At 43.5% G+C, this 22,747-nt stretch overlaps 1 protein-coding gene across 2 annotated transcripts; it reads left to right on the top strand.

Moving 5' to 3' along the window:
- Positions 1-3,579: 3,579 nt before the first annotated feature.
- On the top strand, positions 3,580-21,805 carry C2H17orf58 (chromosome 2 C17orf58 homolog). Of its 2 annotated transcripts, XM_053288455.1 has the most exons (6): positions 3,580-3,695; positions 11,443-12,081; positions 13,574-13,624; positions 17,464-17,544; positions 20,270-20,461; positions 21,311-21,805. In XM_053288455.1, the coding sequence occupies exons 1-6, from the start codon at positions 3,629-3,631 to the stop codon at positions 21,499-21,501; spliced, it is 1,221 nt and encodes a 406-aa protein (XP_053144430.1). In that variant the 5' UTR covers positions 3,580-3,628; the 3' UTR covers positions 21,502-21,805. The 2 variants fall into 2 exon arrangements, with proteins under 2 accessions (XP_053144430.1, XP_053144431.1); XM_053288456.1 differs by lacking the exon at positions 13,574-13,624 and having other exon boundaries at positions 3,580-3,719.
- The last annotated feature ends 942 nt before the right edge of the window (positions 21,806-22,747 follow it).

Here is a 22,747-nt window from a genome sequence, read left to right as displayed (position 1 = left end):
CAAGTTGGTGCATGTCTTTTTTGGCTCTTAGTTTTGTTCCTTTGACTCTGCTGTTGAACTCTTTTCTTCTCCTCTTTCTTCCACTCCTGACCTCTTCGCACCTCTTTCTTCTCATACCTTCTGATCTTCACCTCCCCAGCATTTAACACTCCTTCTTCCCCAATCCAAGCCTGATTGAGAATTTATTTATGACTTTATTTTTGCATTGCATGCAAAACATATGAAGAGGAGACTGAGCTACCACAACCCAACGTTTTATCCATGTGGCTTGGCTTGCTCTGTGCTGGCTTCTGTTGTAAGGCAAGCATCAAGTCTCCAGCACTGTGTAAGGGTGGGGGGGGATGATTTCCCATGTTCAGAGTTCTGAACATGTGGAGCTGCCTTATTCTAAGTCAGACTGTTGGTCTATCCATTGGTCTGTCCAGCCAAGTACTGTCTAATCTGATTGTAGTTGCTCTCCAGGGTCTCAGTGGGAAGGCTTTGTTGGTAGCCATCTTATTTATGTATTATTTGTTTTTCTATGTAAACCGCTTTGAGAATTTTGTTGAAGAGCGGTATATAAATATTTGTTGTAGTAGTAGCTGGAGACTGAACCTGGAATGTCTGCCTGAAAACCATGTTCTTTATTGCTGAGCTGTGGCCCCCTTCCCCAAAGATTTGCCACTCCTATGCTAGAAGTTGAACCTGGCTGCCTGGGGGGAAACCAGGAACTGTAATTGCTAGAATATGTTTGAATCAGGGGCGTAGCTAGGGGAGAGGTTCATCCCTCTCTCTGGCGGCCCCCCAGAGTGAGGGAGATAATGAAGAAAATAGGGAGGGATGGATCTGGAGGGCCCTCAGGAGCTGGGGGCCCGTGTTCTTTGAACCCTTTTGTTATTATAGCTATGCCCCTGGTTTGAATGGCTAACAAACAGTGGCTGACATGAGGAAAATTCCTCAGATTTAAATTAAAAGGACAATCTTTAACAATCATTCAATTTCAATGGACCACTTTGAGTAATTTTTCTCATTGTGTCAGCCAGTGGACAACATGATGTGCAGTGTACTGGCAACAGTGACAGTGAGAACTGTGTTGGGGCTGCTACAGACTCATAAGGCAGCTCTGACACTGTTGAAAATGAGCAGTAGTTGTGCAATCAGCACTACTGCAGTTATCCCTATTCAATGCAATGAGAATTGAGAATAAACTGCAGTAGCGCTGCTTCCGCTATTGCTCATTCTCAACAGCATCAAGGCTGCCTTATGGGTCTGCAGCAGCCCTGGCATGGTTCACACTGTTGCTGGTATGCTGCATGTCATGTCAGCCAATGCATCTTGCACAATATGTACAAAATTAAGCATTCTAGTAAATGTTGTAGTATCTTAATTATTTTGGGTAGCAGTGCATATTGCCCCTTTGAAAGAAATATGTACGGTAAAAAGAGCATCTTGTAATCAATATGTTTTTGGCTACATGTGTACCAGATTTCACTGTCTTCCTGGGTTGTGGGGAATTAGCTTAACTATTGTTGTTCACACAACCATTTTTGGTGGGGTTGGGGGGAAGGCAGGGCACACATGATCCTTGCTGCTCTGGGATTGCTTGCACTACATGCCCACATGACTAATGTGCAGGCGATCCTGGAACTGGCTCAACTGGAACTGCATTGAGCCAGTTCCAGTTGAATTCAAAGGGGCATACTCCCAGGGAGGGGGGTATTGGATTGCTGGCTCTGCTCCCTCCTGGGAAAAGTCCTGCGGATGCCCTTGCTACCCAGGTAGGGCTGGTTGTAAGAATTACCCCTTTATGTTCCACATTTTGAAAGAAATTTGTAAATGCTCCCTTTTAAAAGCTCTCTAGGAATCAAACTGTTTTGAACGATGTGTGTACCAACCTTCTTGCTAATATGGAAGTAATTTTAACAATTTCAATTGCTCATCTCAAGCATTTTCAACAGGATTTTAACTATTACCTCTATTTTGTTTTCCAGTGGATAGTCTTCCCAGGACTAGAAAATGTGAACAGGAATGTTTTATCTATAACCGGAAAATTAAAAAATGGATGGAATTTGAAAAAGAATTGAAGTGGTTGAATTTGTCTCTAGGGGTTTGTTTTGTTTATTAGTTTTCTGTTTCATTGGTTTCTTTCTTTTAGCAGTAATCCTTTGGGGCAGAGCATTTCAGCAGATGAAACTATATCTCTGTCACATTGTGGATTGAACAATCTACAGTTTACCTAGCTCAAGTAATATTACTTTAGAATATTAACTGAGCATGAAAAGTATTTCTCCCTTGCTGTAAGAACTTTTGCTTTGGAGGTATTTTCTTGTAATGATGGATGTTTTTACATTTTGAACCACACAGGTGCCAAAGAATAAAAGTCTCAAAATTACTTCTCCAAGAACCGTTCCATTATTTGGAGTATTACTGTCTGACCACTCAATTTGCCACATAGAAAAGCTAGAGTTTTTGGAACCCAGCTGTTTTGATCACATTGAAATTACAAGGAGTTAACCTGGGACCAACAGTCCAATCTACTACCTCAGAACTCTTCCATTTCATTCTGCTCCATTTGTAGACCCAACCGGATTTGTGAGTACAACAGGATGGGCACGAACTGATAATTGGTTGCCTTAGCGGCTAAACAGAAACTTCATGTTCAGGGAGAGTATACTTCTGAAAACTAGGTGCAGAAAATCACAGTTTTGGCCACTCTTTGGCATTAGCTGATGTCTGCCTCTGTGGGGAGGTTTCACCACAATTGGTACTGTATGAATATCCACTTTCTGAAGACAGTTACACTGTCTTCTTACACTATGATTATGACCATGTGCCCCACACTAACACTATGGTATAAGTTCATATTTTTAAAAAATGAAGCACGATGGAGCAAAGCAGAGCATCACAAAGGCATATAAGGGCACAAGAAGAGTCTCGCGCTGGATCAGGCTGAGGGGCCATCTCGTCCAGCAGTCTGCTTCCAACAGCCGCCGCCAGATGCCTCTGGGAGGTTCATATGAACTTCACAGCCCTTTCCTTTTGTTGGTTCCCTAGCACCTGTTTTTCAGAGGTACACTGTCTCTGACCATGGAGGTTCCATTTAGCTGTCATGACTAACGGCTCTTGAGAATGTTTGCTTTATTAATTTGTCTAATCAAATGTGTGGGGCCAATGATTAGGGAAATAAAGCCTAATGGTCAGCATGCGCACAAATCACAGATGCTGACATAAGAAAGGTGACTCCAAGTAGTCCCACTGTGAAATTAAAAGGACAGGTTATGCCTCAGCCTTGTACCGTCAGATCTCCTTGCTTTCTAGTCTCTCTCTCCTTGCAGGAGAAAATGAATTCCACCCAGAGCTGCTCTCGGTAGATGATGCACCCTGCAGGCAGGAAGCTGCCCTCCCGGCTTCTTGCTGCCCGTGCTGGGAAGGAGTGGGTGTGGGCAGCAGGGTCCCCTTGAGAAGTGGCCGCAGCGCAAGGCTACTGCTGGGGACTGCAACAGCTTGGTCTTGCTCCAGTGGTTTGGCCAGTGACTGATTCCCGTTTCCCCTAAGGATGCCTCTCATTAGCATGGACAGGGGGAAGGGCCAGAGAGCGAGAGAGCGAGAGTCCGGCTCATGTTTAGTTCGGAAAAGGCTTTCCTTGGCAATGACACCCAAAGCTCTCTGGTTCCTGTGCTTGACCTTGGCTTCTGCTTCCTGCAGCTCTAGGACAGGTAGGTTTGTGCCAGGACTCCAAGGTAGGACAATCGGGCACTTCGCTCCTGCTGCCTTCAAGTTGACAGCCTCCCCTCCCTCCCTCCCTCGCGTCCTCCTCGCTCTCTCCACCTGGGGCTTTCAAACTGTTGCCTTCGCTGGCTGCAGCATTTCCACGGAGTCTGAGCACCCCCCCACCCCGGGAAAAGCGCGTCTAACTTGCGGCTAGTGCTGCCGCCGCCGCCTAGTCCGCAGACCGGAGGGGATTTGTCTTCACACAGACATTGCCAAAAGCCGCCGCCAGTGGCTTCTTCTTGGCACATCTCTGTGCGGCTTTTCGGTTCCCTTTAAGGCATTGCCCACGATTAAGGCTCTTTCAGGTGCATGCATGCTCATCGCTGCTGCTGCTGCTGCCTCCTGCTCCCAATGCAACGGGAACAAATTTGTATTGCCGAATATTGTGGGCAGAGAAGAAGTGCTGGATGAAGAGGGGCAGGCAGACGAAATACTAGGCTGCTCTTCCTCCTCTGAAAGCATCTAGCTAGAGATCTATTTCTACCGAGTGTGTGTGTGTGGGGGGGATTTGTTTGTTCCAAATAAAGTCATATTTCCTGATAACCTACAAATACCAAATTCTGCATACGCACTGCTGCCTCGAAACTAGCGGAATGCACTACTTTTTACACCGGAATATGTACGGAGAAAATTTAAATGCTGGTTTGTGTGTGTTTAGTTTTTTAAAAAGAAATTTTGATTATCATAGTTCCTGATTACCTACAGATACCAAACTTTGCAGGAACACTCCTGCCACTTAAATTAGCTAAAAACATGACTATTTCCACTGGAATATGCTTGGGGACATGTTTACTTTTTTTTTTTAAAGCAGAAATTCTGAATTAATCATCATAAAGTGACATCATGCCCATGAAAAGCAGATATTTCTCAGATTCAAATTTACTATAATTCAGATTTACCATATATGATCATTATACGATAAAATGAATAATGTTTGAAGTTGAAATCCTACAAATTTCAAACTGCTCTTTTATTTCCCCTTTTCAAGCACATTAATAAAAACTTCTGTTACGCATTGTTAATTTCTTGAACTTGCCCAGAAGTGTAATGTACACAAAATGACTGCCTGGTGAAGCACAGACCTCACCTACTAGGATCTATATCTATGAACCTCTATATAAATTATATAGACAAATCAATAAGCTCTATGAGCCAGGCAGAGATGATGAGTGGCAGCTGAAGATGGTGAAGACCATGGAATGGGAGGGTGCTTGTATGTGACAAGCCCAAGATGGTATGTAGTGTCAACAGCTGACATGAAGAGGAACATTGAACATAAAAGTAGTCCTATTGAAATTAAAAGGACAAATTAGGTGTGGGATATAAGCCCCAGAAAGATAATAGAACTACATTGGCCTCAGAAGTCCATCCTTTGCTTGAGTTGTGTTAGGCAATAAACTATTCAATAACAGAGAATAAGCTATTTAATCCATTCAGCACCCTTGAGAATCCCGCCCCCCCCCCGACTTTTTTCCTTTTGAGTTTTTGCTGCTGTGTCCCCTCTCCCCCTCCCCCCTTCTTTTCTCTGCTTTCAAGTCCCGTCCCCACCCCACAATGTGTGGTTTTATATGCTGAGGTTCCATTGTTGAGTAATGTGATCAAATGATTTTTCTTATCACAAGAGAGTGGCGGCAGAAGTGGGGTGGGGTGAGTTGAGACAAAGAAAAATGTTCTTCGCCTCGGGCCGACTGATTGCACTGCTCCATTGCACCTTGGGACTTCCTCTCAAATTCAGTGGGCATAGGACTGCAGCCTCAGTCAAGCAAAGGATACAATCCCATGCATTCTTAATTTAGGGATAAGCCTCACTGAATTCAGTGCAACCTGCTTCCAAATAAATATGCATGTGATTGTGCTGAAGGCACCAAAATGTATGTTTTTATATCAGTGGCATCCAGACACCCAGATTCTGGCCTCCCCACCCCCTGCCAATGGCTCCCGTTCTGTATTTATGATCTCATATTTTGAGAGTGACGGTATGTTGCACATTGTGGGCATACTTGCACCATCATATTTATATGCAGAGACTGCCTCAGGAAATGTTCAAATGCCTTGAACACAACATTTCCAAATTCAAATGCCTTGGAGAAGTTTCATAGTTTTAGTCTAGTTTTGTTAGCAAAGGGAGAGCCTGTCATTCCAGTGCTCCTGCAAGAACTAGAATTTGTGCATATCAGGGTGTTTCTCTTTCTTTCCTCTTGGATAGAAGTTAGGTAAAGTGGGCCTCTGGAGGCGCCATTAGAGGTTTAGGTTCACTTTATGTATTGGTTTGTTTATTACATTTGTATCCCATCCTTTCTCCAAAGAATTCAGAGTGGACACATGGCCGTCTCTTTTATTATTATTAATTATTATTATTTACATTTATATCCCGCTCTTCCTCCAAGGAGCCCAGAGCGGTGTACTACATACTTGAGTTTCTCATCACAACAACCCTGTGAAGTAGGTTAGGCTGAGAGAGAAGTGACTCGCCCAGAGTCACCCAGCAAGTCTCATGGCTGAATGGGGATTTGAACTCGGGTCTCCCCAGTCCTAGTCCAGCACTCTAACCACTACACCACGCTGGCTCTTTTACCCTCCCAGCAACCCTGTGAAGTAGGCTAGGCTGAGTGAGCTTCTTCCATTGAGCAGGAACTTGAATCCAGGCCTTTTCACAGCCTGGGCAATGGTCTAATCCAGCACACTAGTCAGGGTGGCTTGTTTTGGAAAGGGTATGTGCGTCACTAGAGCTCCTTCTTCTGACAGCTTGGGATGAGCCCTATGCATTGAACTTTCCCTTTCCCTTTGACTGTACACGCCTTTGGACCATGGTCTAATAATGAGTATGTGTAAACCATCCTACATACAGTAAGTGAGGTGCTCGAGAATGCAGAGACTGGAGACTTCTCTTGAGAACTGTGTGACATCAGAATAACTTGTCATTTGATGAACCATTAGAAGTAGAACACTCAATGAGAATCTGCCCATTGGAATTGCATGAGGAGAATGATAGTCTCAGGCCAACACCCCCACCCCCAAACAAACAACAACAACATGGAATTAAGAGCTATTCAATAAAATAGGAATAATAAGGCTCTCTCTCTCTCTCTCTCTCCATTTTGTTTACTATGCAAATCACTTTGAGACTTTTTAAAAAGCTCTTTATATCCAGCATATAAATATTTATAAGGGTTGACATGATGCATAGCAGTAAATTGGTTTAAGAAGGGCTGTGGGTCAGCAGGGAGCCTCTAGCATCCCTGGGGTGATGGCTTGTGGCACAGCCATTTCGCTTCTCTCCCCTCTCTCCAAAAGCCCCTCCCACTTGCCTAAATATGTTCTTGAGGGCTGCACAACCCTCAGGAACATATTTAGGCAAGTGGAAAGGGCTTTTGGAGTGAGGGGAGAAATGTAAGAAACGGCTCCCCTCTCCCCTTCCACATCAGCTCGACTGTGCAACAGGCCATTGCTGCAGGGAGGCTAGAGGCTCCCCACAGCCCTCGTTATGCCACTTTACTGCTGTGCATCATGTGGGCCAATACATTTTATACACACACATGCATATACACGGGCAAACACCTACTCCCCACTTCCCTGAGAAGTTCCAGGGGTGCCATGTTACTTGGAGCCTGACTTCCTTTGGAGGAGAAATCATGCGAGGCTTTGTAATAGTTGGCTTGTTTACAAATACACAAGCTGAAAGAGAGATGGGGAGTTGGAATGGCCAAGCACTCCTACAAGCAGCAATTGGTTACATCAGATCCCCAGAGAGAAAACCATGCTTGCACCCTGAGGTGCTCTCTGTTCAGCCTCTCTACTGCAGTCTCTCCAAAATCCAGTCTGCTTCTCACTCAGACTCTTTCCCAAACTGCTGCTTTTGGTCTTTTCACATGCACCCATCTACCTCTCCCATCAAATGGAGGATACATGGCATTCTAGAACAGGGATTCTCAACGCTGGGTCCCCAGATGTTATTGGACTTCAATTCCCATAATCCCCAACCAAAGGCCACTGGGGCTGGGGATTATGGGAGCTGAAGTCCAATAACATCTGGGAACCCAATGTTGAGAATCCCTGTTCTAGAAGATGGCTCTGATGGCTTCCCCCTACCTTCCCCTCCCATGAAGGGCAGTCTCTCAACTACTAGCTCACATTAAGAACCATCAGCTGGTCCCTTGAGCTAGTCGCCTAACAAAGCAATAGCTGGCCAGCCCGCAGCCATGACTGCAAACTCAAAAACAGACATCCCGACTACGTTAGTCATAATAAAACCCCATGGAAATGAATGGGATGCGTTAGTAATTTTATTTATGTATTTATCATATTTCTATACCGCCTGATATGTACATCACTAGTCATGACTGACGTCTCATTGATGGCCGTGGTGTTTAGTCAGTATATCTAGTCTGGCTGTTGTCCAGCTTCTCCAAGTCAGAATGTGTCTGGCTACCACTGGCCCTGAGCACTTGGTTTGTTCACGGGAATTTCCCCTCCCTTCATGGCAATGTTCTGCCTTCCCTGTCTGTATCAAGCAATCTTTACTCTCACCAGCTGTTGTCATGGGAAAGAGACAAGTAAATGATGAAATCAACAGTCAGGAGACCTAGGAACTGGAGCTAAACCAGCAGGCAGCCTAAACAATGGGAGCAGCAAACAGCTCATGTAGGGTTTGTTAGTTTGTGGATGTGAATGTCAACTATTTTTTTAAATACTCTGTATATTTGACAGGCTAAATCCAAGGTGGGAAAGTGGGTGAGAGGAACATCATAGAATCACCCACTCACAAGAAGTCCAGCTGGGGGAAAGTTCAACTGTAATTGAAACACAGGTGGAAAATGAGTCCTGGAAAGTTGCCTGCTCCTTGGCTGCCAATCTGCTGGATTTTTTAGAATTGCAATTTGCAAGTTCATCACAAATCTTGAGCCCTGATTTGTAAAGGACAGGTCTCTCTCCTAGGACCTATGCTGCCCTCCCACCCATCTTTACAGCTAACAAATGAGGCAGCCTAGCAGAAGTAGTATGCAAATGGAAAGCAATGGTTTGTCGACACAGCCAGATTAGTTTACCCAATTCATGTGAAGCAGCCTAACTCTGCTAGTTCAAAAGCCCGTGTGGAAGACCTTGTCACAAGTGGCTCACATTCTGTGCAAGGCAATGTGGGCAGCTGGGGCATTGCCTGGGCTGCTACGCGGGTACACTCTGACATAAAGTTGTGTAGCATGGCACCCATTGGAAATAATGGGTGTTGTGTTGCGCAACTGTGTTTGCACAGCGTTATGCCAGAGCGGAACAGCACTGCCCCACAATACGGTCAGCGGTGTTTACACAGATGCAGCAGCGTGGGCGGTGGTCCTACTGCCTGCATTGACTTGTATGTGACAATCCCAAGTCAATCCCATTGACTTGTATGTGACAATCCCTTGACTGGGATCTGGTATGCCGAAAGCAGCCTATATTGGTGGTGGCATTAGAGCAGGGCTGCACAATATCAGCCCTCCTGTTGGACTACAACTCCCGTCATCCCTGACTACTGGCCATTGTGGCTGGGGATGATGGGAGCTGTAGCCCAAAGCAGCTGGAGGGCCCAGGTTGTGCAGCCCTGTATTAGAGAATGGAAATCTATTTGGGTACCAATTCCGAAGATACTTCATCTGCTGGCCTGACCATAGGTGACAGCTATATGTGCGTGCTGTGATTGTGTACCTCTTTCACCACGCAAGTGTTAAGTGCTGTTCATTAATGACATGGTGATGTAATGAACAGCCGGGTCCTGTTCATTAATGACGTGTGTGTGTGTGTGTGTGTGTGTGTGTGTGTGTGTGTGAGAGAGAGAGAGAGAGAGAGAGAGAGAGACATGTTCAAACCACCCCTCTACACATGCTAGAAATACTAGTTTAAATTAGTATTTGTAGAGAAGTAGTTCAGATGGATTGCCACCCTTTGTGATGAGGGAGAGGCACCCCAGGTTCTCGTGGAGCTGGCGCGCACACATCCTGATCATGTGTGGTTAGGCCAGCAGGCAAACAAAGTGTTATCCAATCTGGCCTTCTGTGTCCTAAAGATCCAAGTTCATTAAAGGTGCAATCCTAAATTGTCTTAAGTAAGTGCGTGCCACTGAAATGCATGGGACTTTTGTGGAAATGTGGCTAAGATCCAACTGCAATTAATCCAGGGAGATGGTGTGGCATGGCGGCCAAGAGACAGAGCTATGAACTGGGACTTTTTGGGTTTGAATCTTGCCTCTGCTGTAAACTCACTAAGTGTCCTTGGGCAAGTTGTGTCCTCTTAGCTCTCTCCATCAGCAATATGGGGATAACACTACAGGGTTGTCTTAAGGATAACAGGGTAACTTACGTGAAGGGCTTTGAACACTTGTAGATGAGCCCTAAGGTTTTGGTGGGGGCTCTAAGACATCCAGTTTGTACAGCCTGGATACTTGAATCTCAGGCTAGAGCACTCTTCATCCCTGTGCGGAGCTGATGACAGTCTTAAGCAGTGCAGATGGCATTGTCAACAAGGCTCCCTGTGGATGGGAAAACCAAATAGCTGTGTTTGTCAGGGACTTTTAAACAATCAGACCAGGATGCAATGTGAACCCTGCTCCCCGGATGCTCCCTGGACATGCAAATATTCTTTTTTTAGTGAGGGGTTTGTTTATAAATTATGCTTTTAATTTGTAACAAAAACAGGGGGAAGAAAAGATCTAAACCTCCTTGTTTCTACTTGCTCACAGCTGGGATTTTTGGAGGGGGAAAAATCTAATTAGGCTTCCGGGGCTCAGGGTTCAGCTGGAAGATGCAAGAGCAGCCCCTGCAGCTCAGCCCAACACTTTTGCCAACGTAGCAGCTCACAGTTTCATGCTGGCTTCCGCTGAGAGAATGTACAGCCTATTGTGGTCATCTAATCCTATGAGGTGCAATGCTGGCTTAATGGCTGGGATTGGTTTCTAGGTACCAGCTGTTGCACCAAGCCAATCCTGTCTACCTCATGGGGCTGCGGAGACCCAGCCTGACAGCCATATAGCACCACCAACAGCAGCAGCAGCAGCAGTGGTGGCCCAAGACATCCTGCTTCCTGAGGCAAAGGACACACCTGCCCACGGTGGTGGGGAAACATTTGCTGCCGCATGTGCCCCTCCTCACACCTGCATCTACTTGTTTTTCAAAATGCTATAAGCAAACCAATACTGGAAACTGTCTGTGGGGTTCTGCTTGTGATTGTGACCTGCTGACCCTGAAATCGCATCCTATCCACAGAAACACAGGAAGTTGCCTTATACCAAGTCAGACCCTTGGTCTGTCTAGCTCAGTATTGTCTACACTAACTGGCAGTGGCTCTCCAAGGTTCCAGGCAGGAGTTTTCCCAATTCCCAGCCCTACCTGGAGATGCCAGAAAGTTAACCTGGGACCTTCTGCTGCATGCAAGCATGCAGATGCTCTACCACCACTGAGCTAAGGCCCCATCTCCTAAGGGGACTATCTTACAGCGCTCACATGTAGACTTCCATCCAAATACAGACCAAGGCAGATCCTGTTTAGAAAAGAGCAGAATTCACACTTGCTACCACAAGACAAGCTCTCCCACTCTGCTACATTGCCCCAGCAAAGATTGCCAGATCAAAACCTACCTAAGATGCGCCACAATCTTTCATTACTCCTAGTCCCACAGCACTGCTTTATCCTTTTCGTCTTTCTCTTGTTTATCTGAATGCAGGGCCACAGCCGCTTGCTGGAAAGTCCATCCACTCATTCATCAAAGGCGCTAGTGGCCCAGTGGGCTCCACACCCAGCCAGAGCAAGTCTCCATTAAAAGGCGACAGCAGCAGCAGCACTACCACCACCACCACCAATGATCACATCTGGGACCAGCCGTTCCCTCCAGGTGACCTGCACCAGGTGAAAGCAGTCAACACACACATGCTGACCTTGGACAAAAAGAAAACGATCAAAGATGCAGTAGAGAACCACACAGGCTTGAGGAAGCAGTCTGTTCGACGTGCCCACGGCCTTCCTGCTGAGAGCCACAGACTTCCTGCCCCTTACTTCAGTCAAACAAACCGAATGCACACAGATAGACTTCAGCTGGAAGCCGCCAACAGCATCTCTGCCTACTTCCACCCGCCACCAGCATATTCCTATAATAAAGACGGATTGTTGGCAAAAGTGCACACTTTCAAAAACACCCAGTCAGTTGTTGGGCAACACTCTAGCCATCTGGATCACCTTAACCGATCGGGCAAAAAGCCTCCCAACTCCAAACTCAGCAGTTCCCTCCGAAATGCCACTAGACCCTCCTGGCTCACAAACCAACAAACATCCAGCTTGCTGTATAATTTCAGTGTGTCAAGGAAAGGTAAGGAAGTGCAAGAGTGGAATATCCCTCTCATTCAAGGGTCCACTTTGTTCCTAAGGATATCCGGGGCTTTGTGCTGCAGTAATTTTGAGCCCATTGACGGATTCATAGGTGGCAAATGCTATGTATATTGACTTGGGAAATGTCATTGAACTCAGTGGGGTTGATTTCCAAGAAAACATACGTAGGGTAAGGCTTTAAACTTGGGGTGGGGGGAATAATTGAGAACAGCTAGTCTTAATCTGGCCTCCCACACCACAGTTTGTTAGATTTCCAGTTATTAAACCATTTGATTAGTTCAATGATATAGCTGCATTCCTTCTAACATTTTAATTTGGTTTTAATGCAATGTTTCACTAGAAGTAGCAGCATGGCAACATCTACATTTCACAGGATAAATAGTGGGTTTCTGCCAAATGTTCCCTCCCTCTGATGGAAGGAGCCTTCCTCTGGAAGATGAAAACATTTGAGTGCAACCCATTGTGAGCAAGTTGATTTACTAAATGCTGTAAAATAGGTGGTAGGTATTGATGGAGAAATTCCAGGAATTCTGGGTTCGTTTAATGAGCAGAGGTCTTCACCGTCCATCAGGTTCAAGCTTTATTGATCACAACATGCCGGGTGTCTCTCTTCCAAGAGCACACACTCAGGCTTTTGGCAAGAGTCTTTTATACTGTTTACATACAGGCTATAGGATTGAGTACAGAGCCTATCAGAGGCCAAAGTTTCTTGGTATACACCAATCCAGGGGCGTAGCAAGTTTGGAGTGGGCCCAGAGACAAGATTTTAAAATGGGCCCCCAATGAGTGCCACAATAGAACATCATCCTAAATTTTTCTTTTTTAAGGTTTTGTAAATTGTAGACGATGCAATGCAAGTCATTTAATGGTCCTAGAGAAAGACATGCTGTTCTGGTAGCTCCAGGTCTTAACACTAACATCAATTTCAGAGGATAAATACAACTGAAGGAAGTCCGGGCGGGTGCGCAGCTGGGGGAGTCAGTCATGTGACTTGACTCTGGGGGCCCCCCAAGGCAGTGGGCCCCCAGACAACTGTCTCCCCTTGCCCTATTATAGTTACGCCCCTGCACCAATCATACTAGTACAAGCAGAATAAAGCTTAGCCATTGGTAGACAAGGTGAACCAATTACAAGGCAGAAACCAGCAATAATGCACCAATCAGCTTTAGCTATGCTTATGCCTAGTAAGGCAGGGCAAGCTGTGGTCAACAGGTGTCTATCTCTACTCAGGCAGGGCAGAGTATTGTTTCCAAGGGGCCCTTGTAACAGCAGGGTGCAGAAACTTGTGACCTTTAGGACTTATGTAGGTTACACAACTAGGTAAAAGGGGATAGTGGAATTTTCCTTCATCAGTACTTACTTCTTACTTTAAATGGTTTACACAGTATAAATGAGGCTGAGGTTTTATCTACTTGGCTGCCTTAAAATTAATTCCTGTTATGATTATATTTCTGTCATGGTCATCTTCTCAGGGTGGATGAATCACCACAGCAGTTTCTGCTATCGCCACAGCAGACAAATAGGTTATTTATTTATGTATAGAATGTATACCCTGTCCTTCAGTGGGAAGTTCTTTTAGGGTGGCATTTTGATTACTGAAAAAATAGTTCCACGTAGAATTATTGGAGACTACTTTCCACTTTTTAACATAGTTGACGTAGAACTCCCTGTCATGTACTGTGGATTTGGTTTGCATCTAACTGTGTCAGTACATGAGTTAAAAAGGGGTGCTGCCATATTTTGAATGACCACCATCCTGAGCCAATATGGTGGATCAGCAAATAAACACAACACCCTGTTGGAGTCCCCTAGGACCCTGCTCCGATGTGCTGTGAATTTGGTTTGTATCAGACCATAAACACAAAGGTTATTAGAGAGGAACACACAGACACCACACACACACATCTCCTAAGCCTTCTTCCCCGATAAATGAGGCTAAACATGTAAATAATAAAGCAATAATAATCATAATATAATTAATCATCATAATGATTATGATCATTATGATCATTACGTCTCCAGTTGTCACCGGTTCGTTTGGTGACGACTCAGAGGTGGGCCTTCTCTGTAGCTGCTCCTGGACTGTGGAATGCACTCCCAGCAGAAATTCGTAATCTTGATTCTTTACTGTCCTTCAAGAGAGCCCTTAAAACCTATCTGTTTGGCCTGGCCTTTCAGGGTTTTTAATCCGTTTTTAATTGTTTTTATGTTAACCTGGTTTCCAGGGTTTTAATTGTTTTGATAGTTTAATTGTTTTTTAAGTTGTTTTAAATTGGTATTTATATTTGTATCTCTGTTTTAATTGTTTTTAATGTTTTCTGTTTTAATTGTAAACCGCCCTGAGCCATTTCGGAAGGGCGGTATAAAAATCAAATAAATAAAAATATAAACAAGAATAAAACAGCAGAGGCAGAATAAAAATACAGCAACATCAACAACAGCAGGTTCAAAAAAATCCAGCTGAAATTTTCAAAAGCCTTAGAAAACAAAAAAGGCCTTTGCCTGGTGCCAGAAAGGCACAGGTATTAGGCACTACACAAGCTTTTCTGGGTACAGAACTCTATAAATAGGCTGCCACAGTTGAGAATACAGTACTCTTCAAGAATTGCTGCCCACCTGATTCACCCTGTCTGGGGACACCCAGAAGAGGACCTCCAATGAAGATTTTAATGCATTGACAGGCATATATGTGGGAGAAGGGATTTCAGGTACCCAGCTATATATGTCTTTAAAGATAAGCATTAGTTCTTTAAATTGTGCTCGGAAACTGATTAGCAGCTAATGAAGCTGTATCAGGAATGGCATTGGTTTCCTGTGGGCCTTATCTTTCCATAAGTGTGCAGTCCTACCCAAGTAGAAAGTTGAAGTTGAGAGGATACCAAGTAGGACATCTTGTAGGACATCACAAAGTGTCCAAGGGAATGGAGTAAACTGCTGATAATCTGAGCCCTCATGAGGAGGTAATTGGACACATTCCCTGCCATGAATCAGTCTATGTAGGAGAATATTATAATACTCAAACAAAGGGAAGTTGCAAAACTGTCATAAAGTTGATAGACATCTTGGTGCTATGGGGCAGCAATAAAATAAAAATAAAATAGAACACAGTAACAGAAGCAGTATAATGCTATCACAAACCAATAATTTTTCTGTGCTGAGATCAGTGATATGAAAGGCATTCTTCCCTTTCTCCTTAGTGTCCTAAAGAAACTGACACACAAAAATGTTTAAGAGAGGCTGTAGCTCTCTGCCCTTCATTGGTGCCATAAAGACACATGAATTGAATTCTAGATAACACATTGACTTGTGGACAAGTTCTATGGTTTCTTTTTTGAAGAAGTGTGTTGACTTCCGCAGGAGAACAAGAGTTGGAGGAATGACTCAACAAGCCCCAGAAGAGTGTAGAGAGTATAAAATGTGATGGCATATCCAATATGTACCTCAGTGAGAACCTACCCAGTGGCTTCAAGTGATATGCTCAGGTGTTGGCAAAGTTTTAAAGTCTTTAACAGTTGAAAGGGATGAAAAAGGCAGAAGTCATTTACTTCTAGTTCCAGAACACTTTGCCATGAAATATTGGTAGCCATAGGCCACATTCACATGTAATGCGGAACCACAGTTAAATGGGGCAAAGGTTGGAATTTGTGTACATCTGAAAGCATTAAACCATGGTTTTGTGGCAAAAGCAACCTGCAGTTTCCCTCACCAAACTCCAATTTGAACTTTCGGTTTGTCGTGAGTTTCGCGGCCCCAGCCTGAGGTTTTGCGGCAGCAGCGTTACGTCTGAACATGGACACTGCCATAACCATAGTTTTGGGCTATTTTTGGAACCATAATCATAGAGAAGGTGGCCCAGATCCACCTAGGATCACACTCGCTCCATGCCTGTGGCACTTCTCACTGGCCGCCTCGCTGAGCATTTGCCCTCACCCCCAGCAATCAGGAGAGAAAGAGGACAGGATGGAAAGATAGGCACTATGTCTTTTGCTCTCAAAAAACTCATATATGGGACTACATAGAGATGATCACAAAGAAGAAATGTTGGGTATACAGCTTTCCTTCTACTCATTTCTGTTGCATTTTGTAAAACACGCAGTTCAAGAAAATTTACATGAACTTGTGTTGAATCTCCTGATAGCTGTTAGACCAAACTCTGACACACATTAGAAGACATAAACAGAACCATCCAAGAGGTAATAATTTAAAAAGGTCTGAGAAATAATAAAATAGGTATGGCTGACAATATATCAGAGGAGACCTACTAATATCCAGTCTTTGAATGAAAAACAGAATACATATTCAAAATGCCATGGTATAATATTTACTTCAAGATAGAATCTTGGGAAGACCAGCCTTAGGATAGAATATACCTGCTGTTGTAGACTTGTTTTTCTATAGCCTTATATCAACATAACAAAAGAAGAGTAGAATATGTAACTGTGAAATCCAATAATGAATTTTTAAAAACAATAAAACCTTTTTGGGAAAGGGACAGGTTTAGAAACATAACATAATGGTTCAATTAATATATAATTAATATATAATTAAAACAAACAAACAAATAATAGGTAAATTAACACAGACTTGGGCATAGTCAATGGTGATTTAAAGTAGGTACCAACAGTATCTATGCTTGGCTTTTAATATGAGAGCAGATTGTTGTGCTGCACTTACTTTGGCACTAAAGGTGCCATACTATTACATTTATATACCACTTTTCAACAAGAAAACTATCAAAATGGTTTACATTTAAAAAATGAATAATCAGGAGAAGATGGTTCCTTGTCCCCAAAAGGCTCACAGTCTAAAAAACAGCACAAGGTAAATATCTGCAACAAACACTAGAGAGCTGCTGTGCTGGGGTTGGATAGGGCCAACTGCTTTCCCTCTGCGAAATATAAAGAGAATCACGACTTCCAAAGGTGTCTTGGCTCTTTGCCTAGTTAGCAGGGGCATATTATATAAGACAACACTATCCTTATATGAAATAACAATGAATAATAGAATCTAGAGACTCTAATGGGTAGCAGCCCCAAAGCTTATCAAGTCATTTATGTGCCACAGATATGTTAAGTGAACAAAATGACTTACGTGCAGAGGGGGCGGAAATGCCTATGGTATTTGGGAAAGAAAACAGAGGCCTATTTGGGCAAAGTTCTCCAAGAATACAACCCCAGCAGGTGATACTAGAAGCCTGGAGTCTGCTCAAATATACTGGAACATGGCCGATTGTTTTCAGAGAGCCGTAAATACATTGGTGAATTCCATTGCTTGATCCTTCTTGTTAAGTTTGTTTTTTCCTTCTGAATTTGAGTCTGTACAGCTTTCACTTCGAACCATTTGGTTCTTGTTCTTGCTCTAGATGCTGACAACAGAGAGGTGTGCCTGAATGATTGCAGGAGGGAACATGCAGAGGTGGAGGCCTACTGTACCAGTGAATTCGGTAAGACCATCCAGCTCTAACTAAACTGGTCAGGCATAGATTGTGCACTCTGTATGTTACTGGCACATAAAATTCTTCCTCCAAGCTTGGGGCAGTCTAAGCAATTGTATAACATAATTGTTATAGCAGTCTGGAAATAATGCTCTTGGCGCCCCAAAATGTGCTTGACCATTGCAATCAGACTATTGCAATGCACTCTAGGTGGGGCTGTCTTTGTACATAGTTCAGAAACATAGTTAGTTCAAAATGCGGCAGTCAGTCTGGTCTATGGGGTAACCTGGAGAGACGATATTATGCCTGTTTTAAAACAGTTGTACTGGCTGCCAATATATTCCTGGGCAAAATACAAAGTGCTGGTTATTACCTTTAAAGCCCTGAACAGCTTGGGTCGGGGCTATGTTAGAGTGCCTTCTTCTGCATGATCCCCATCGCTTATTGAGGTCATCTGGAGAGGTCTGTCTCCAGTTACCACCGGTATGTCTAGTGGTGACTCACAGCTGGGCCTTCTCTGTAGCTGTTCCTGGCCTATGGAATGCACTCCTAGCAGATATCCGCAGTTTAGGCTCGCTGTTGGCCTTTAAAAGAGCCCTACAAACTTACTTGCTTGGCTTGGACTTCCAAAGTTTTTTAATTTTTTAAAAAGTATTTTAATTGGTTTTAAATAGTTCTGAATTGTTTTAAAATTGTTTTAATATATATTTTAAAGCAGTGTTTTAAATGGTGTTTGTTTTTATGTTTTTTAAACTTGTTGTGGACTGCCCAGAGCCTTTGGATGGGGCGGTCTGGAAATGTAACAAACAAACAAGTCCCTCTTGCCAGAGTCAGGACTAGAGCCAATGTACCACTTATTCCATCTCATTTATTTAATTTGAACTGATAGTTAATAGTTTTATCATCACTGTCATCCTATTATTGTGAGCCATTCTAGATGGGGTGGGGTACACAAAGTCAAATTGTACATGGGATTTCTCTGTTGGGGTGCGAACAGTCTTCTGTTACATCAGGCGTCTCACACTGTGGCCCGCCAGCTGTTTTTGGCCATCATCAGCAGTCACAGTGGCCAGTAGTCAGGGATGAGGGGAGCTGTATTCCTCTATCTATAGGAGGGCTGTAGTTTGAAACCTGCTCTGCATGGTTCCATCATACCTGTAGCATTATGGCATGAGAACTCTTAACATTTTTTTCATTAGAGTGATTTCCAGCAGGTGACTGGGTACAACCTGACACGGAGTACTCATGAAACAGATGCTGTAACACTACAGCACAACACTGTTGACGCTTTCCATTCAATTTCATTCAGATATGATTTTTTGGTATGTGACATTTGAAGTGTCACACCCATCAGGACAGGATGAAAAATGGAAATAAACTTGAGGCATTAAAATGACTAACCAACATATTCTGAGTCTTGTCCATTGCTGTGGGATTACTTCCTCACTCAGTGAAGACAACAGGCATGTGGTACATATGTTGGTAACCTCCAGACTTGCCTTCTGCAATGCGCTCTATGTGGGGCTGCCTTTGTATGCAGTCCAGAAGCGTCAGTTGGTACAGAATGCAGCAGCCAGGTTGATCTCTGGGTCGTCTCGGAGAGACCACTTCACTCCTTTGCTGATAGAGTTACATTGGCTGCCAGTAGGTTTCTTGGCAAAATACAAAGTGCTCCTCATAATTTATAAAGCCCTAAATGGCTTAGGCCCTGGATATCTAAGAGAATGTCTTCTTCATTATGAGCCCCACCGCTCATTGAGGTAGTCTGGAGAGATCCGTTTCCAGTTGCCACCCGCTTGGCTGGTGGCCACACAGGGACGGGCTTTCTCGGTTGCTGCCCCGAGACTGTGGAATGCACTCCCTGCTGAGATACGATCCTCCCCATCTCTGACAATTTTTAGAAAGCATTTGAAAACCCACCTCTTCACCCGAGCTTTTTCAGTTCTTTAAAATTTTAAAGTTTTAATTTGTGGGTGATTTTTAAATTGTTAAATTGTTTTACGTTTTTGTATATATTTTAACTTGTTTTATGCTATTGTTAACCACCCAGAGATGAAAGTTTGGGGCGGTGTACAAATTAGATCGATCGATCGATAGATGTATCCCTCACAAACAGAACCCCTAGTTTGCCATCTTATGGAAGCTAGGAAACATCTTTGTTCAGTCCAGAGGTTAAAGTCTGCCCTACAAAGTAATAATCAAATGCAAGGGTTCTCAAAGTTGGGTCCTCAGATGACATTTTCAAATTTGGGTCCTCAGTGCTTTTGACCACTGTGGCTGGGGATGATGGGTGTTGTGTGCAACATTGAGCCAAGTCTGAAAATGCCACCTGGAGATGTCTATATAAGGCAGTATAAAAATATGATAAATAAAACCCCTGATTTAATGCACACGTGGCTGATTAAGACTGCAAGTTGTACGCTTGTCAGGTTGTAAGGTATCTGGATTCCCTCAAACATCATACTGTTAATCCTCTTGTGCATTTAATCCTCTAAATCCGCTCTTTAACTCAGTGGTTGAGAAATTCAACATTTTGTTGTTGCTAATTTTTAAAAAAAATATATTATTCACGCAGTACACTTGTAGAAATTATTTTAATTATATGTGTGTGGGTATTTTTATTATGTACACTGCCTTGTTAATCTACGTGGAAAGGAAGTTTGTAAATATGGTTAGTGATAAGAGCATCACTTCCAGCACTGATTATCCCTTTCCCTCCTCTTTTTGAAAACAGTGGTAAATGGGATTGTTCATGATATCGACATGATGCATAAAGGAATGCAGTTGGTGATATTGTTGGTGAACAGTAATGGGCTATACAAGATTAATCGTCTGTACCTCACTCCAGATGGCTTCTTCTTCCGAGTTCACATGCTAGTTGTGGATGCCTTAAACTGTAGCAAACCTTGCCTAGACTTCAAACTTGGTAAAGCATCAAACTCTTTTCTCTTCTTGGCATAGGTTGCTCTGAGGGAAAATTGGGGTGAGGGCAGGGTATCCTATTGGTTTGTTTGTACAAAAGAAACCTTTTCTAGCTCCATTATAACTGCATAGCAGGCCTCTTCAGTATTCAAAAACCATTCAAGGTATCTATATTTTCAATTATTTATATGAGTAAGTTTAAAAGAAAAACAATTAGAGTGTGTTTTCTCCAACTTATTTTTTTTGATCAAATACAGCTTGCTTTGTACAATGAGGCAGGTGGGATTGTGTGATGAAGGGAACGTTACAGGTGTGACAATGGGGAAAGTACACTTTTATCCCACCCTTTCTCTAAGGAGCTCATATCATACACAATTCTTCCCAAACTCATTTTATCCTCACAAGCCTGAGAGGTAGGTTAAGTGAAGAGATAGTGACTGGCTCAAGGTTATCCAATGACCTCCACGGCTGAGAGGCAATTGGAACTTGGGCATCCCCCATCCTAATGTAACACTCTAACCACTAAATCATGCTGGCTTTCTTCTGTAGGTTATTATCCATCCCCGTTCCCCCCTATGCAGCCAACACCATTTAGTGACATGGTCTGTACTGTTGGAATAGACCGATAAACAGGTGTGCTATTAACATGGGAGCCTGCTGTCTGAGAGAGCAGGTCCCCTCCTCTACCCAGCATGGTGAGCCTTGTGTCTACATCAGCAGCAAAAGGCTTGCAAACCTTCACTCTTGGTCGTAGAGCTCTAACACAATGGAAGCACAGGCTAAAAACTATGCACTGTGCCAATGTTGTCACCACAATCCAGGGTATCAACTGGTAGCATTTGCTCTGTTGCAGGCAGCAGATACATTGTGATGGGTCATATCTACCACAGGAGGCGACAACTACCTGTCATTCTGCAAGAATATGTGAGAGGGCGCCTAAGGCCAGGAGATGGGCTGCTTTGGAGTGGGAGTAGCTACGTGAAAAGATTCAATAGAAGGCGGGACCGGCAAGTCCAAGGAGCAGCCCGCACCAAATGTGGATGAGGATGCAGCACAGAACAGAGCACCATCCCCTCAGGGCTCAACGTGTTTTAGGAGTGCAGTTCCCAGAACAAAAAAGGCCTTCCATTCACTGCAGTCTAATGTACTTTCTGTTGTGTTTTTTAAAATTATCTCCAGGTTCTGCTTGGTGTGGGGAGAGGGGTGGGGATTGCTGTGGCACATGAATGACTAACCAGGTTACTGAGGCATGCACTTTCCTTGGCTTCTACCTCCTACCATCTGATAGCTACACAAAAGCCACAATAAACCAGTGTGTGTTTTAAGGCACAACACTGCTGTTACAGAATTTGTTGCAGAGGAGTCCATGATAGCCTTGCTAGGCACCTCCTCATTTTTCAGTTTAGATTTCACCAACCTAGCTATATCTGTATTATTTCAGGGTCTATGTATTTCATCAAAATTTGAAGTTGAAGGCAACTTTTAAGATGTAAAACTAGCCTTAAGAACAGCCCTTTGTTAGATTTCTTAATTCAATACTTTGTATAATATGCACAAGTTCTTTATTCACTAAAAATGAAATTGGATCTTCTCTATCACATATAAACTTCTGCTTGTGGAACTGGGCTTTCCCCACTCCCCTTTCCCATTGCTGTCTCTTGTGCCTTCTGAAACCCACTTGAGGGCTGGATTTCATGCCCCTCCAGAATGGTATAAGATGTGGCATGAGACATGCAAGTTAGCAAAAAATCAAGCCTCCCACCCCAAGTAGAAGGATGCCTCTAGATCTTAAGCCATTATTCCTCTTCATTTTTACTTGTTCACATAAGAAATTTAGTCTGGGGATTTCTGCTGACCTGGGGCCTAAAAAGCTTACACATTCATATTAATTTGTTCCAGAGGGAATTTCTCAAAGCTAAGCAGAACATTGTGCAAATTACAACTCTCACACTCCAAATGGTAATCGTGTTTTGGTATCAAGTTTTCTCTAGCGATTGTATTAGAAATTAGGAACATATAAATATCAGCCACTGATTGTGCAAAATGGTTGTCTGCTTTTGACCCAGTTACCACTTCTCAAACACAATTCGTTTATAAATAAAACAATTTATTAAAACATCTTAAAGAAGCATAAAGAATTAATAACTGGATGTCTATAAAACTGCTATTTACACACGTGGACAAATGTATTGGGACCCCTCCACGAAGAAAGAAGAACCCACAATTGTCTCTGAAATAACTTGAAACTGACAAGCGTAATTGGCACCCATCATTGTTTATTCCGCATTTA

This window comes from Hemicordylus capensis, chromosome 2 (assembly GCF_027244095.1).
Source record: "Hemicordylus capensis ecotype Gifberg chromosome 2, rHemCap1.1.pri, whole genome shotgun sequence".
Lineage (NCBI taxonomy): Eukaryota > Metazoa > Chordata > Lepidosauria > Squamata > Cordylidae > Hemicordylus > Hemicordylus capensis.
Note: the sequence above shows the minus strand (reverse complement) of the source record. Positions and strands in the feature narration are given on the sequence as shown.